Below are 14,586 nucleotides of genomic sequence, written 5' to 3'. Positions count from 1 at the left end.
CCCCCCCCCAGGCACGGTACCCTCCGTGCCACCGCCACGCGCTGCGGCTCCTCCGGGCGCTCGACAAACGGCTCCGCCAGGCTGTGAACACACTCTGGGGTCTTTTGCCATCTGCTGCTGTCATTAAAACATTAAATTTCCATCTGCTTTCGCACGCCGGCCTCTCCGGGGGCTTCTTGGCGAAGCTGCTCTCCGGGAAGTGTGGCCCCCGCCGGGGCAGGATGCGGCCCCGGGGCGATGCCGGAGGCTCCGGTGCCCCCCTCGTGGCGCTCAGCACCGGCTGCAGGGTGGTGACGTCCCCCCCGTTGCCCTCCGGGCGTCCCGGGACAGCGTGGCCCCCGTGGGCGTGGGCGGCGTGACGATGATGGAGGGCACGTGCAGGTGCTTTTCGCCCGGTGCTGGGACCCCCCCGCTGCCGTTCCCGCTGCTCACGCACGTCTTCAAGCCTGGAGAAAGGAGGGGTGGGAACAGCATCTTTGGCTCAACCCTATACGAGCCACCGGAGAATCCCCGCATCCCGTTTCCCCCGGCTGCCCACCCGCCCCGCCGGGCGCAGCTAGCTTTAATCTGCCTTATTTTCTCTCTCTTTTTTTTTTTAATCAAGAGAAAAGCCCCGGCCCCGTGCCCGGCAGCGAGGTTTTAACTCCTCTGAAGCAGGAAAATGCCCGGCGGGGACAGCCACTGATATTTTTAATCTCTTTTTAATTAAGGATAAAGCCCTGCCTTATGTAAGGGAGCCCGGGGGGGGGGGGAGCGGGGGGGTTGTTTTATTGCCGGCTCCGAGCCCGTCTGCCCGAGCCGAGGCTGGTTTGGAGGCCGAAATTTGGTTTGGTTCCCCAAACCAATTTGGTTTTGACCCAATTTTGGGGTGGACGGAGGGAAATCAGGGTGCTGCGGTGTCCCCCAGCCTCTCTCTGCAGCCACCCTGGGGTTGGGGGGGGGTCTCTTTGGTCCCCAAGCCCCCTGCACCAGGATGCCTGGCTGGGCACCCCAAAAATGAGGAGGGGGCACGCGGGTGCCGAGGCTTCGTCCTGCTTTGGGGGGGTTAAATGGGCCCAGAAAACAGAGGGGGGGGGGGGGGCAGCTCTTTAAACTTCACCAACATCGGGGGTTTTGGGGGGAAGACTTTATCTGGATGAGGACCCCATGGATGGGGACACCATGGATGGGGGCATCAGGATGGGGGCATCAGGATGGGGACACCACGAATGGGGACGCCATGGATGGGGACACCAGGATGGGGACCCCATGGACGGGGACGCCAGGATGGGGACCCCATGGACAATGTGTCCCCTCCCCTCCAGGGCTCTGAGGGCTCATTCTGGGGCGAGGCATCACCGGGGACACCCCCGGCTGTGACACCGGCACCGGGTTCCCACCGCTTCCCAAATCGCCCTCGGTGCCATCCCGGACCAGGCAGGGGCCGTGCCCCCACGGGTGCTGGTGCCATGGGGACAGGAGGTGACCACCGCCCCCTGCCTGTCCCTGCAGCCCCCCTGGGCCGTGCCCCACGTCCCCAAAACCACGTCCCAGCCTCGGCCGAGCAACGCTGCCACCCAGGATGCTTGGGGTCAGCCCTGCTCCCAGCCCGGCCCCGAGCACCCCGACCCCCAGCACCCTTCCCGCGGCCTCCCTCTGAGCAAACCCCAAGCCCGGGCCAGAGCTCGGGACCACACCCCGAAATTTCCAGGGCTGCAAACCCCCCCTGAAGCCCCCTCGCACGAGCCGCAGCATCCCCACTTCGGAGGCCGAGCCCCGTGCAGGCAGCAGCGATGCCTTTAGGAGTCAGCAAAGCTCCTCCGTGCCCAAGCTCCCCATCCCTCCGCGTGCCCGCGGGACCCTCCCGGACCCACCTTTGAGGCAGGATAACTTGAGCCCCATGTTTGCATCCTCTTGGCGGGGCCTCGCCACAACGCACGGCTCTCCGGCCCCGCTGCCGGCCCCGGCTGCCAAAAGAGAGAGGAGAGGGCTGCAGGAAACGACGGGGAACGGGGGCCGGCGATGCCTCGAGCGGGAGGAACCGGAGCTCGCCGGCTGGCTCGAAGCGTGCACCTATGGGCGCGGGTATAAATAAATAGAAAATATCGAGGCGCCCGAGCGCGGCGAGCTGCCGGGGCACAACAGGAAGCCCTGCCGCTCGGCGGAGAAACCACGAGCTGATGTCACGGCCTGCCGCTGACTCAATCTCGGCCGCGGAGTTTCGGGAGGAACTTTTTGGGGAGGGAGGAGAAGGAGCCCGGCGTCCCCGCGCAGCGCCCTGCCCGCGCCACCACGGGGGACCCCCGCTCCCCGCTCCCGTGCGCCGGGTTTTGGGGTAGGAGGCGGCGAGCAGGAGGAGCGGGACGGGGGTTTGTGTGTTTCTAGGAAAAGCCTGAGGCCACGTGAAGGAAACTGAGGGATTCCCAGCTGGAAAATTCCCACTGGGGGCTGGGTGTCTCCGTGCGCCCTGCTGGAGGTCGGCACGCTGCGTGGTGCTGAGCCCCGCGGGGCGAGGGAGCGCAGGATCCCCACCCCACCAAACGCCTCTGTGCCGTGGGACGGGGTGGCAGAGCACCCCGTGGGGCTCCTGCAGCACCCCGAGAGCTCTCGGGAAAATCCAGGTGGGAAAATCCTGCGGCTGGAGGGAACGGGGACAGCCCCCGAGTGGGATGTAGAAGCAGGGTGCAAACAAATCAGGACAGAGGCTTCTTGATTTATGCGCCCTCCTCTGCGAACTGCTGCTGCCCAGCCTGCAGATAAGGGTGTGCAGGGGGGAATACCCCAGTCCTGGGTCCCAGAGCAGCCCCTCTCCCCTCCCCGGGGGATGCTGAGGCAGAGAAACTCCTGGGCTGGTGCTGGGGCTTCGACTTCACATCTGTGCCAGCGCAGTGCTTGCATTCCCGATGAGTTCACGCTCCAGAAACCCGCAGGCGCCCATCGCAGGGCTCACCGGAGCGGCGTCGGGGAAATCTCCAGCAGCTGCACCCCGGGGGGAGGCACAGAAAGGGGGCCCGGCGGCACGGGGCTGCTCCTGGGGGCGGGTCAGGATGGGGAACGGAGCCACAACCGGCCCCGGAGCTCCCCGGGGTGCTGGCGAGGGGGTGACGCTTACCCAGCACGGGCACGTCGCATCCCAGCTCCTGCCCTGCAGGGCTGGGGGGTCCCAGCCCCTCACACCCACCCGGCCGCGGGGACGGCTGTGAGTTTTGTAAGGTCCTGAAGGGCTCCTAAAGGGCTGGAAAACTCAGGTTTGGTGCGGGGGTGCCAAGGGTGGAGCTCAGCATCCCATGTCCCAGCCCCCAGCTGTGGCACCATCCACAGCGGCGCTCCTGCTCCAGTTTCGGGGGCCAGCAAGCGTCTCCTGACCCCGGTGGGGTCTCACCTGCCCACCCCAAAACCCGGCCCGGCGGCGGGGGCACGGGCACTGGCGTGGGGGGGGGGGGAAATCCCGTCTGTGCCCAGAGCAGAGCCCGGCTCTCGATGCTTTCACCCTCACCGGAGGCAACGGGCGCAAAGGAGAGCGGAGAGGGGAAGTGAGTGGGTTTGCTCCAGTTTCGGCTGCTCTGCTCCTGCTGCGTTTGACGACAAACACAAACACACAAAGGGCCGATTTCCTCCAACAGCTGGTGCAGGGCTCCAACCTCAAGAGCTCAGGCAGGACGTGCAGTGCTGGACGCAATCCGTGGCTCGGTTTTGCCCCAGAAAAGAGGACAAACAAGCTGCTTTATGCATCTTCCTGCCCGTTCAGCTGCAGGGACGAAGATCCAGAGGGCAGGGCCCGGCCAGCTCCAGCTTTCCACCTCCCTCCCCAGCCTCAGCATCCCACGGGGATCCCGTCCTCACCGGCTCTGGTTTCAGCACACAGACCCAACCAGAGCAGCAGAACCCCCCCCCCCCCCATTTCTACCTTGCTGCCCCTCTGCAACCACCTGCTCGATGCCGCAGGGAGAGAACAAACGGCCCCAAACCCAGGAGCCCTGGAGCGAGCCCAGCCCGGCGCAGCGGCCGTGTTTGGTGCTAAATCTGCACCAAGCAGGCAACCGAAAGCGCCGGCCGGGAGGCGCACAGAAATAACAGCCCGCTAACTGCGGTTAGCTCTGCGGGCTGCTGCACGTCTCCAGCCGGCGTGGCGATGCCTGACACCGAGCACAGCATCCTGCGTCCCTTCCCCTCCTCCCCGCGGGGCTGGGAGGCGACGGCACCCGGGGGGGAAGCTCCCAGGGCTGGGCACGGAGCGGGGACCCTCCGGCACGGAGCCCCAGGCACGAAGGGGAAAGCACCTGGGGAAAGGGGCGAGCCTGGACGTGGGGAGCGCTGGGGTGGGCTCGTGGACCAGGCACCTGGGGAGCCTCCAGGAGCCCCACGTCCCGCCCGGGAGCTCCTTGGTGGTGCCACGGGGCAGGGAAATGGGCGGCGGGAGGAAGAGGATGGGCTCAGCGAGGAGCTGGCTGTGCTCTGGTGCTTCGTGGGGAAGGAAAAGGGTCTGGAGCCCCTCGCTGGGGGGCTCTTGGGCACCCAGGGCAGGCAAGGGAGATGCTAGGTGTGGGAAGGGAGGAGGAGGAGACGAGAAGCAGCTGAAGATGAAGGCTTGGGGAAACTGGAGCAGCCCCGGCATTCCCAGCAGATTGAACAGAAAACGGCCCCAAAGGACCCCCCCAGGGGCACGGCAGCAGCCCCCAGGAGCGAGCGGGAGGCGAGGTGGGAAGCGAGCACGTACCTTGAGCACAAAGCCAGGGGGTGCTGGGCTCCCCCGCCAGGAGCACATCCAGGGCGAGCGGGGACCCAGCGGGCAGCTCGGAGGCCTGGGCTGGGAACTGCCCCCAGAGACCTGCCTGCTGCTTCCCGGCTCGCCGAGCTCCAGGTTAATCTCAGCCCAGCTTTCCCTTTTATCCCCTCGTACAACCTCTATACGTTTTTTTTTTTTTTTTCCAATTAGGTTCCTCTCTTAAGCTCCGGAGTGCATTTCTAGGAAGGGCTGCGTTGTTTCTCCAGCCTTCCCCAGCTGCTGCCGCCGCTGCGCAGACCGGGGCGGCCCTGGCACGGCTCCCTCCAAGCTCAAGCGCTGCCGCGATGCAGCTCGGGGGCGGTCGGGGAGCTCCCCGCCACCCCAAACCCACCCAGCTGGAGGGGTTCGGGGGCCACGTGCCCTGCCCCTCTCCCCACAGCTACAGCCAAGCCCTGCAGCTCCGGGCGGGTTTGGGGCGCTGGTTTGGACACGGGGAGGAATTTCGCCTTCTGTGCCGCGCAGCCACGGAGAACCCCGGCCCGCGGCCAGCCGCCTGCCCCCGTCCTCTCCGAGGACGCAGCCCGAGCCGAAAGGAAAGCAGACACGCGGGCAGGGCGCGCTCCCGGATAAGGCTGGGTGAAAACGCGGTCTAAAACCAGGAGTAAGAAAGAAAGAAAAAAAAATAATAATCGATGCGGCCCTCGGCGGGTGGTTTGGCACAGAGGAATCGCTGCCGGCTCCAGGAAGGCCGACTGGCGGAGCACACCGGGGGGGGTTTTGCAGCGCAGAAACACGCTCGGCTCCGCTCTGGGGGGGCTGAATTAAAGCAGAAAGTCAAAGCGCAGCTCGGCAGCAGCAGGCACAGCGCCTTTCCCCCATGAGGACACCTCCCGGCCGCGAGGCCGGGCCTCTCCCAGCCTCCTCCATTAGCACCCGCGTGCTCCTTCCGTCCGGGTAATGCCTCCTCCATCCCAGCATCTCCGGGCGCTTTTCCGAGGAGCAGCAGCAGAGTGCAGCGATTAGGCCCGCAGCCAGCGAGCAGAGAGAGCCGGGGCTGCTCCCTGCAGCTCTCAGCTCCCCCCCCCCCGAGGTGCCGCTTCGCCTCCCTGCCTCTCGGAGAAGAAATTCGGGGGGCAGCTCTCGGGAGAAGAGCCGACCGGGCAGGCGCCCCCCCCCGTCCCCATCTCTTCTCCGCACAAGCCGGGGGAGCAGAAAGCGCTCCCGCCGCAGATCTACCCCCAGACGCCCGCTGCTTTTCCTAGCAGCTCTAAATTAATCCATCGTTTCTGGGTGAAAATAACACCACCAGGCCGCCCGGGCTCACCGGCTGCTCGCTTCTGGGCGTCAAGCTGGACCTGCGCCAGCACCCAAGGGCTGGAAGTGCCCCGGGCTCACCCCGTGCCTCAGGGCACGCCTCGTGCTGCGGGACCCGGATCAACCCGATCCCTGATTTCAAACCCAACCGGCACTCACGTGTTCAGGCCTCTTCCTTCTCCCCCTTGCCGCTGAAGGATTCCAGTTAGCGCTGTGTGGATAACCGACAGCAAGTCAGCAAGGGATAACCGACACCCCCCAGGCAGAATCCCAAGTACTTGGTGCTGGTATTTTGAAATATTAGGGTTGAGAGGGGAAAAAACCACGCTGGGAGTTACGTGTTTTCCACTGCTTTGGGTCCCACGAACGAGGTAAAGAGCTGGGGGTCAACTGTCTGGGCAGGTAGACGTTAAATCTCCAAATCTGAGTTAATCAGGGAAGGAAAAAGAAAAGCGTACACCTCTGCACGTCGTTAGCCGCTAACAAAACAAAAAGGTGACTCCAGGAACGGAGACGCAGGCCCCTTCCCCAAGCTTTCTTCCCCCCCGAGTTTTAAAAGGAGTTACCCTGAGTTCCTCTGAGGAACCCAGCCGATCTGCCAGCCTTTGCTCCTGCGGGCAGGGTCGGTACCGCAGCAGGAAGAGCAGCCCGGCGGCTTCCTCGTTTTCACAGGAGCCACCGGGACCCCAGGTGCCTCGCCTTTATGAAACCGCTGCTTTTCGTCCAGCCTTCAACGCAACCAGGACAGGTGAGGTAAGGTCTGAGCGCCGCCACGGCTCGTCCTTCTTGCTTAAAGCTCGCCTGGGCCTTGACCGGTGGCAAAGGGCTCACGGCATCGCATTTAAAAGCGAGCAGGAGATAAAGACAAAGCCTTAAAGCTGCCTCCCGTGTCCGGCACGGTGCCTCGGTTGTTAGTCGCAGGCAGTTCCCAGCAGCTTGCAGCCTCATACACATTTTCCTTTGCCTTAACAGGGTGCGGGGGGACTACGTGCGAGGACATCAGCCTGTATTAGCATCTGTACAATCAAGGCTTGACTCTGACATCTAGTCACGGACCGAGGAATGCCTTTCCGTGGCTCAGGAGTCACGGCGGCCCGCCTCGCGGCCTGGGTTAACCACCTCGCAGAGCTCGGCCGACGCCTGTCCCTGCCACGACAACTCCCGAGGCCTCCCGAGGCGTTCGCACAAAGCCCAAGCCCTCTTCCTGCACCACGGTGTGCAGTTTGCTCCCAACGCCGCGCTGCTGAGGCGCTGCTCCAGGGTATCAGCATGTTAATATTTTAAATACAGCCCCGGACGCGCTGTGTAACACAGCGGAACGCGTTCCTCTCGCTGCTTGTGAGCTTGATGCGTGTTTGCATTCAGCAAGTGAAAACATTTTCCTTTCCTGCATCTGACTCACGCTCCAGAGAGTGCTGACTGCGTGCCAGCGCCTTGGGTAGTGCCCATCACACCTCAGCGGAGTGAAGAAGACACAAAACCACTCCGGTCAGACCTCGATCTCCCCCTTGGACGTTTCTCTCTCCCTCACTACTTCCAAAATAGGACTTGGACGTTTGGGTCTTCGTCGTAAAAACCTTTCTAGGAAGGAAGAGAAAAATCTAGAGAAAGTGTTGCAGGTTGAGGCTACGCTTAACGAATGAAACATCCCGGAGGAGCAGGACAAGCTCCTAGCGTGACTCCAGACATGCACCAGCCTCGAGCAACCACAGCGAGCACTGCCCGTGCAGGGCCCCTCTCCTCACTAAGGATCCAGCCACCGATCCCCACACCAAGCGTGTTCCCAGGTGGTGAGGGGCCATTTCCTTCCCTCGGAAGCAGCTGGTGGTACGAAGCGTTAGATGTCTTAACGAATTGGGAGGATAAAGCTGAAATTCAGCACGGCGTTACAGAAACGCAGTGAACGGCAAGCGCAGGTAAGGTACAGCGCCCGCGGCGTACCTGATAAAAAACACTACATGTAATAAAAATAACGTGAGAGGAAACAGTGCCGTGAAGCTTCCTCATTGACAGCTACGCTTATTCTTAGAAAGAAATGAAAATTAGAAAGGCAAAAGCTGAGCTAAGCGTAATCTAGAGTCCTTGACAGAGCGTCCTCAGACCCACGCCTTCAGCTTCAGGCTTACTTGAATGAAAACCACGTGAACCAGATGAGAATTGGAAGTGTTTAAAAACAGACAAACAACCACAGAATGACCATGGGATCTCGTGCTCTTTCTTTGTAGTCTCAGACTGTTTTAGGACTTTCACTCAAAATCATTATTCCAGTCCTTTTTTTTTTTAAGCGTTACGCAAACATCTGATTTTACTTTGCGTTTCGTTTTCTCAGTCAGCAACTACGGCTGCATGCCCTGAGACAGCAGGAAAAATCATTGCAGCGTTTGGAAATGCAGCTCTAACACCATTTTCTGCGGCCGTGCCATACAAAAGCACTGCAAACCAGGGGACAGGTGCACGGAAAGTCATCTTCAGCAGTTTGCGTTTGCTGTACTCATAGAATGCCAAGAAAAGACAAAGCAAAACAGTTCACCTTAGATTTTGTTTATGTATTTGACCTCAAAATACCCCATCTGAGGACAACCCCGATCTTTTGAAAGTTATTTTCAGAAATCGTTAAAAATCATTCTCTCTAAGGAGTACAAAAGCTTAGTCAAAACTTTTAATCTGAACCACGGGGAGAAGCAGAAGTCGTTGTGGTTTTGAAGGAACAGCAACATTCACTACAACGGGGAAGGCATCCACAGGGACAGCTGGAACCGGCGGAGTGCAGCTCTTCTAAGGAACCTCATGAAAAGGATCCGGCGGCTTACGGACACGTCGCCCTTGGCTACGTGACGCGCCGCTCTTTTAATCAGCCAGCTTTCCACACAAGGTACTGAATATTACTCTATTTACATTCAAAAATATCATTATTTTTTTTTTAAATGTCTTCAGTACATAGTGGGAATGCCCCTAAGTTAGTCAGTAGGAATCCCCCTAACACAGGTGGAGCACAGCTTTGTTGATCTCCGGATTTGTCCAGTCGTTCCGGATGTCATCCAGGTGATTATCAAAATCTACAAGCGTTTCGTAGGACTTGCTGTCCAAGAGAGACGCAGCGATTCTCTGGGCTTCGTTCCAATCCTCGCAGAAATCGCTAGGATGGCAAAATAGCCAGGAATTAATAAGCAGCACAGAGAAAACCCCCAGCGTCTCCTCCCCTCGGGAAGGTAAAGCACAGCCTCTGCAACACGGTCGTGGCTAGGAGGCACACGGCTGCCTGCTCTCTCCCTCCCTCTCCTTCACCCTCCAGCCCTTTTTCTCCCTCCCTCTCGCTACAACGCAGGCCTCAAGCCCCAAGCCGCTTCTCCTCACCAGCTAAGCACAAAACCTGCGCAGTTTACTCACACGTGTGGGTCCTTGCACCTCCACTTGTTCTCATGGAGCTCGTACACGTGAATGGCCGGTTCTACGCACTCCATCGTGAACTTGGTGTTATCAACCTGGCGGGCAACAGAAAAAACACTCTCTTAATTCTTCCCGTGTAAAGAGATGAAATTGAAAGCAAGTTCTGACAATCAGGGCACCTTATTCTAATTCATGCACTGGTCTGCCTTCAACACGAGCCAAATTCTCCCGCTTTAAGCCACCAACACTTTGTCACTGTGGCAAGGACACAGAGCTCAGTTTGTTTCATGCAAGACAAGAGTTTATGTGACTGAAAGGGGTCCTAAAGAGCAAAGAGAGTAACTCTGCTCAAAGCCCGTAAACAGAAGGTCTCCACTTCCTTCGAGCTAACAGAGAGCTCGCCACAGTCACTTACTAAGAACTACGCGGGCTACAAGTCATCGCGCCGCCTCCCCAGACGCCTGCGGGGAAGGAGACACGCAGAGCTGCACGTCGGTGGTCAGCCCAGCAGCACGGTGCCAACAACACAGACAAATAAAGCGGGTTACCATTATGAGCGCGGTGTCGTTGAAGCCCTCGGCAATTCTGGAGGCCACCTTTTCAGCAACCTGGTTGGGACTGCAGCGGGAGGCAAAGGGAATTGTGTTATTTGAACCGTGACGCTTGCTCACAGCGGCAGGAAACGTGCTCAAGGAGACGCGAACGTTACGCGGTGTGCTTACAAACAGGAACCAGATATCGAGCTGATGCTCCACCTGATTGAAGTCAGACGGCCGAGAAAACCCCAGCTCCTCTCCTCAGCACACAGAGCTCATCTGTGCTTAGGCGATGCATTTCTGAGCAGCAAAGTGCTCGCTGCAGACCGCGTGCAGACTTTGTGACCTCCCACCTCCTTCCACCAGGCCAAGAACCGCAGCCTCCCGCGCCCCGACGGGCCTTTAAGAAAGAAGCTTCAGCTGAGCTGGCTTCCCAGTCTGCCCTGGAACCCACTCACTGGCCAGCTTCTCTACGGGACTGGATAAACTGCTAAAGGAAAGCCTTTACCCCGTTTCATAATGGCAATCTCTCCGTGGTGCCAGAGTCATCTCCAAAAAACGAAGTCTGGCTTTAAAAGAAACAAGCCCCCAACGGCCTCAAACCACCACGGGAACCAGCTGCCTCTTCTCCTTCCCAACCGGCTCCAGCAGATCTCGATTTCCCTTGTAAGGACAGGGCAACGGCCGCACCCCCCTCACGTACCCAAGCAACCCCAAGTGCAACTTAAAAAAAAATAGACTTGAGGCTCCAAGATAGGCATCAGCAAAGCAACTGGACCGGGGTAAAAATGCTTTGAACAAGTGGTTCGTGGTTATTTTAAATACAGTGTGAGGCACTCTCATGGGTCTCGACACTGGATTTGTCTAATACAGGGGCAAACATCTGATACACGCAGCTCGAGTTGGCCTGTGGCTCCACACGAAGTCCCTTGCTGTTTATTTGGTGATCTGAGATAGCTAGCGGGGGGGGGAGGGAAAAAAGAAGGAAGAAAAAATAAGAAGAGGGACTGTTCCTGGGGAGAACAGTAAGCAAAGAGGATCTCTGCTTGGCTGACACCCTCTTCCATTTCAAGGCTGCCCCTTTACCGTGTCAAAAAGGGTTCAGAACACCAACCACAACAACAACCAGAGACAATTCAGTGGCTTAGGAAGAATTAAGCCACTCCAAAAAGGCTTTTTAGAAAGATACCGGCAGTCGTTGGAGATATTTACGGCGCCTGCAAGCGTTGGCTGCTTCCCTGACAACTGCACTCACGGCGGCTGGCAGCCCCTCAGGCCTTCTGTGGTCCCCACGAAAGCAGAGGGCTCCCGCAGCTGAGCAAAGGCCGCGAGGACGAGGCGCAAGCAGCTGCTGGCAGAGCACAAAGCGCAGCGCGGGGGCAACCGGAGGGAAAGGTGGCGGCAACGCACCTGGCGTCTTTCACGCGTTCGTTCGCCTGGTAGTATCCTGCTATCACGTAGCTGTTCTCTTTGCACCACGAGTCGATCTGGGAAAGGAATGGGAACGATTAAGCCTGAGGAGGGAAAAAAGAAGGGGGAAAAAAAGCACAGAAATAAGGAAAAAAAGCACAGAAATAAGGAAAAAAAGCACAGAAATAAGGAAAAATAAGGAAATCCCCTAGCGGTCCGGCACGTCGGCCACTTATGCACAACAATATTTATTTATGTAATGAAGACGTTGATGTGTGCACACAGCTGGGTTAACCTGGGCAGAGAAATGAAGTCGGACCTTCGGGGAATGACATCAAAAGAAATAACCCATTTCTTGCTCCATTTATCCCAGCCTAAAATCGAGCGACGGGACCGCGCCTGGGAGAGGAGCCCGGCTCCTCCCTCCTCGTGGGTGTTTTGGTGGCGTTCACTCGGCAGAGGGGAACCTGGAGGTGTTCAGCAGACTTCAAAGGCAGCCTGCTGATTTCCTTCCTACGGCAGCCCTTGGGGTTAAAGCCTGAGCGTTATTTACCGAACGAGCGAACAAAGCTCGAAGCAAAAGGTAAAAGAGAAAGGTCGTGGCCTTCAAAAGGTCGCGGCGTTTACCAGTTCTTCGACCCCGTCCGGTACAAAAAGGCTTTTGCAACCCAAGTGTTTCTCTCCCAGAGCTCACCCGCGGCAGCGATTAACCACCAGAGCACGGGGGAGGATTTTCCACGCTCTAAAACCTTTCAGCCCGAGCCCGGACCCCGCTCAAAGCACTCCCCAGCTCGGCCACCGCACCAGGGCTTGACGAAGGAGCTGCTGGTGTGCTTCTCCGCCCCGCTACGGGCCTGGCTGTGCTCTGGGAACGGGGACGCACGGGGGGATGCCTCGTAACGCAGGACACCAAGCCGGAGCCCCGACAAAAAAAGGGAGGGAGCAGCTGGGACTTCCCTGCGCTGTCCCTAGAGAGCGGGCACCGAAAAAAAACCCTTCACGGCCGCATTAAATGGATCCCAAATCGCATCCGTGGCATCCCGTAAGGGAAATCCATCTCAGTTTGAGGGGTAACTCCAGCGCCAGGCCGCAGGAGGACGAAAGCCAAGGAAATAATCCCCCTTCTGCGAGGGGGGACCTGGATCTGCGTGGCAAAAGAAAAGCTCCGCAGCCCTGCGGGCCAACTGCTGCTTCTGCCACAGAGCCATTTGGAGGCGTTCGGGCCCCAGTTTTAATTGGCAGTGGGCTGAAGGCTCGGCATGAAAGCCCAGACACTAACATATAACTCTTCAACATCTTCATCGATGATCTGGACGAGGGGATCGAGTGCACCCTCAGCAAGTTTTCAGAGGGCACCAAGTTAGGTGCGTGTGTCGATCTGCTCGAGGGTAGGAAGGCTCTGCAGGAGGATCTGGAGAGGCTGCACCGATGGGCTGGGGTCAACTGCATGAAGTTCAACAAGGCCAAGTGCCGGGTCCTGCACCTGGGGCACAACAACCCCAAGCAGAGCTACAGGCTGGGAGATGAGTGGTTGGAGAGCTGCCAGGCAGAGAAGGACCTGGGAGTGATGGTTGACAGTCGGCTGAATATGAGCCAGCAGTGTGCTCAGGTGGCCAAGAAGGCCAACAGCATCCTGGCTTGTGTAAGGAACAGCGTGGCCAGCAGGTCCAGGAAGTGATTGTCCCCCTGTACTCAGCTCTGGTGAGGCCGCACCTCGAGTACTGCATTCAGTTTTGGGCCCCTGGCTACAAGAAGGACATGGAGGTGCTCGAGCGAGTCCAGAGAAGGGCGACGAAGCTGGTGAGGGGCCTGGAGAACAAGTCTTAGGAGGAGCGGCTGAGGGAGCTGGGCTTGTTCAGCCTGGAGAAAAGGAGGCTCAGGGGCGACCTTATCGCTCTCTACAGGTGCCTGAAGGGAGGCTGTAGAGAGGTGGGGGTTGGTCTGTTCTCCCACGTGCCTGGTGACAGGACGAGGGGGAATGGGCTAAAGTTGCACCAGGGGAGTTTTAGGTTGGATGTTAGGAAGAACTTCTTTACCGAAAGGGTTGTTGGGCACTGGAATGGGCTGCCCAGGGAGGTGGTGGAGTCCCCATCCCTGGAGGTCTTTACAAGACGTTTAGATGTAGAGCTCAGGGATATGGTTTAGTGGGGACTGTTAGTGTTAGGTCAGAGGTTGGACTCGGTGATCTTGGAGGTCTCTTCCAACCTAGAGGGTTCTGTGATATAACAACAGTAACAATGAAGAAACACCATGAATAAATAAATGATGGTTTAAAAAATAATAATAAAACCCCCTTAGTCTTAAATTAACGATTAAGTTCTCAGCTCCCTAAGGGGTAATTAAAAACAGCTCCTGAAAGAGAGCAACCTGCCTGGATTTACTGAGAGCAACCTGCCTGGATTTACTGAGAGCAACCTGCCTGGATTTAAAGCTCTGCCTCCCCCTGCAGCTGCCAAAGCACCTCCAGGAGCAGCGCCGGCACCGCGGGCAGCCTCAGCGCCGCCCGGCCTCCGGCGTTTTGAGTTTGGGCCGGCCCTGACGAGGGCGAATCGACGGGGGACGGATGGCGCCCGGCTTCCACGCGGCGCTCGGCTCCCCGGGAAAATCAGGGCGACTTGGGGAGGATCAAAGCCAAGAGGCGAGGCAGCGGGAGCAAAGAGAGGCGGCTCCCAACGCGGGAAGCGTCGCAGGGTTCCCCATCCTGAACGCCTTACACCCGAACCAAGGAGCACGTACGTCACGGGGCCGTTTCTCCGCTTCCACCACGACCTCGGCTGTTGCAGCAACTCCTCCGTGTCCCCACGCCTTCCCACCCGGCAGAGACAACGGCGGGCGAGGCCAGCACAGGAGGACCCCAGGAGGGTCGCACGCAGCCCTGGGCTTCCCCCTTCTTAAGCCGAGGGAACGGCGAGGTCAGGAGGCCCGCACGGCTCAAAGCCCAGGCGTGGGGTTTTTTTTTTTTGGGGGGGGGGGGCACCCAGCGGGTGAGGCTCGACGCCCGCGGGCGGGCGGAAGGTTTGCAGCTCCCACCACGCGCGGACCTCCCTGCGGCGGTGACGGCGCCAAGGAGCGTTTCCCACGGCATCGCCGCAGCAGAATAAAGCCCCGGAGCCTCCCGTTCCCCATGGCCCCCGGGGGGGGGCACAGGGATGCTCCCGAAACACCACGCAGGGAGGAGCTGCAGCACGAGCCGGGGTGCCCCGCTGCACCCCCAGCAACCCCCTTACCCCCCCC

General features: G+C 59.2%; 2 protein-coding genes across 2 annotated transcripts in view; both read right to left on the bottom strand.

Moving 5' to 3' along the window:
• Nucleotides 1-5,675, bottom strand: part of LOC118172884 — a 31,194-nt gene extending 25,519 nt beyond the window's left edge. Inside the window, exons 1-4 of the mRNA XM_035337073.1 lie at nucleotides 5,643-5,675; nucleotides 4,697-4,884; nucleotides 1,854-1,946; nucleotides 21-446 (exon numbers count right to left, since the gene is read on the bottom strand). Coding sequence (XP_035192964.1) covers nucleotides 21-446; nucleotides 1,854-1,946; nucleotides 4,697-4,884; nucleotides 5,643-5,675 — 740 coding nt within the window. The remainder of the gene's footprint in view (nucleotides 1-20; nucleotides 447-1,853; nucleotides 1,947-4,696; nucleotides 4,885-5,642) is intronic.
• A 2,869-nt stretch (nucleotides 5,676-8,544) lies between these two features.
• The window catches only part of EMC8 (ER membrane protein complex subunit 8), a 6,742-nt gene continuing 700 nt past the window's right edge, over nucleotides 8,545-14,586 (bottom strand). Inside the window, exons 2-5 of the mRNA XM_035336844.1 lie at nucleotides 11,353-11,429; nucleotides 9,955-10,024; nucleotides 9,407-9,501; nucleotides 8,545-9,155 (exon numbers count right to left, since the gene is read on the bottom strand). Of these exons, the coding sequence (XP_035192735.1) occupies nucleotides 8,996-9,155; nucleotides 9,407-9,501; nucleotides 9,955-10,024; nucleotides 11,353-11,429 (402 nt within the window). The 3' untranslated portion in view covers nucleotides 8,545-8,995. The remainder of the gene's footprint in view (nucleotides 9,156-9,406; nucleotides 9,502-9,954; nucleotides 10,025-11,352; nucleotides 11,430-14,586) is intronic.

This window comes from Oxyura jamaicensis, chromosome 11 (genome assembly GCF_011077185.1).
Source record: "Oxyura jamaicensis isolate SHBP4307 breed ruddy duck chromosome 11, BPBGC_Ojam_1.0, whole genome shotgun sequence".
In the NCBI taxonomy this organism is placed as follows: domain Eukaryota; kingdom Metazoa; phylum Chordata; class Aves; order Anseriformes; family Anatidae; genus Oxyura; species Oxyura jamaicensis.
The sequence above is the reverse complement of the archived record's forward strand: the minus strand, read 5'-3'. Positions and strand labels throughout refer to the sequence as shown.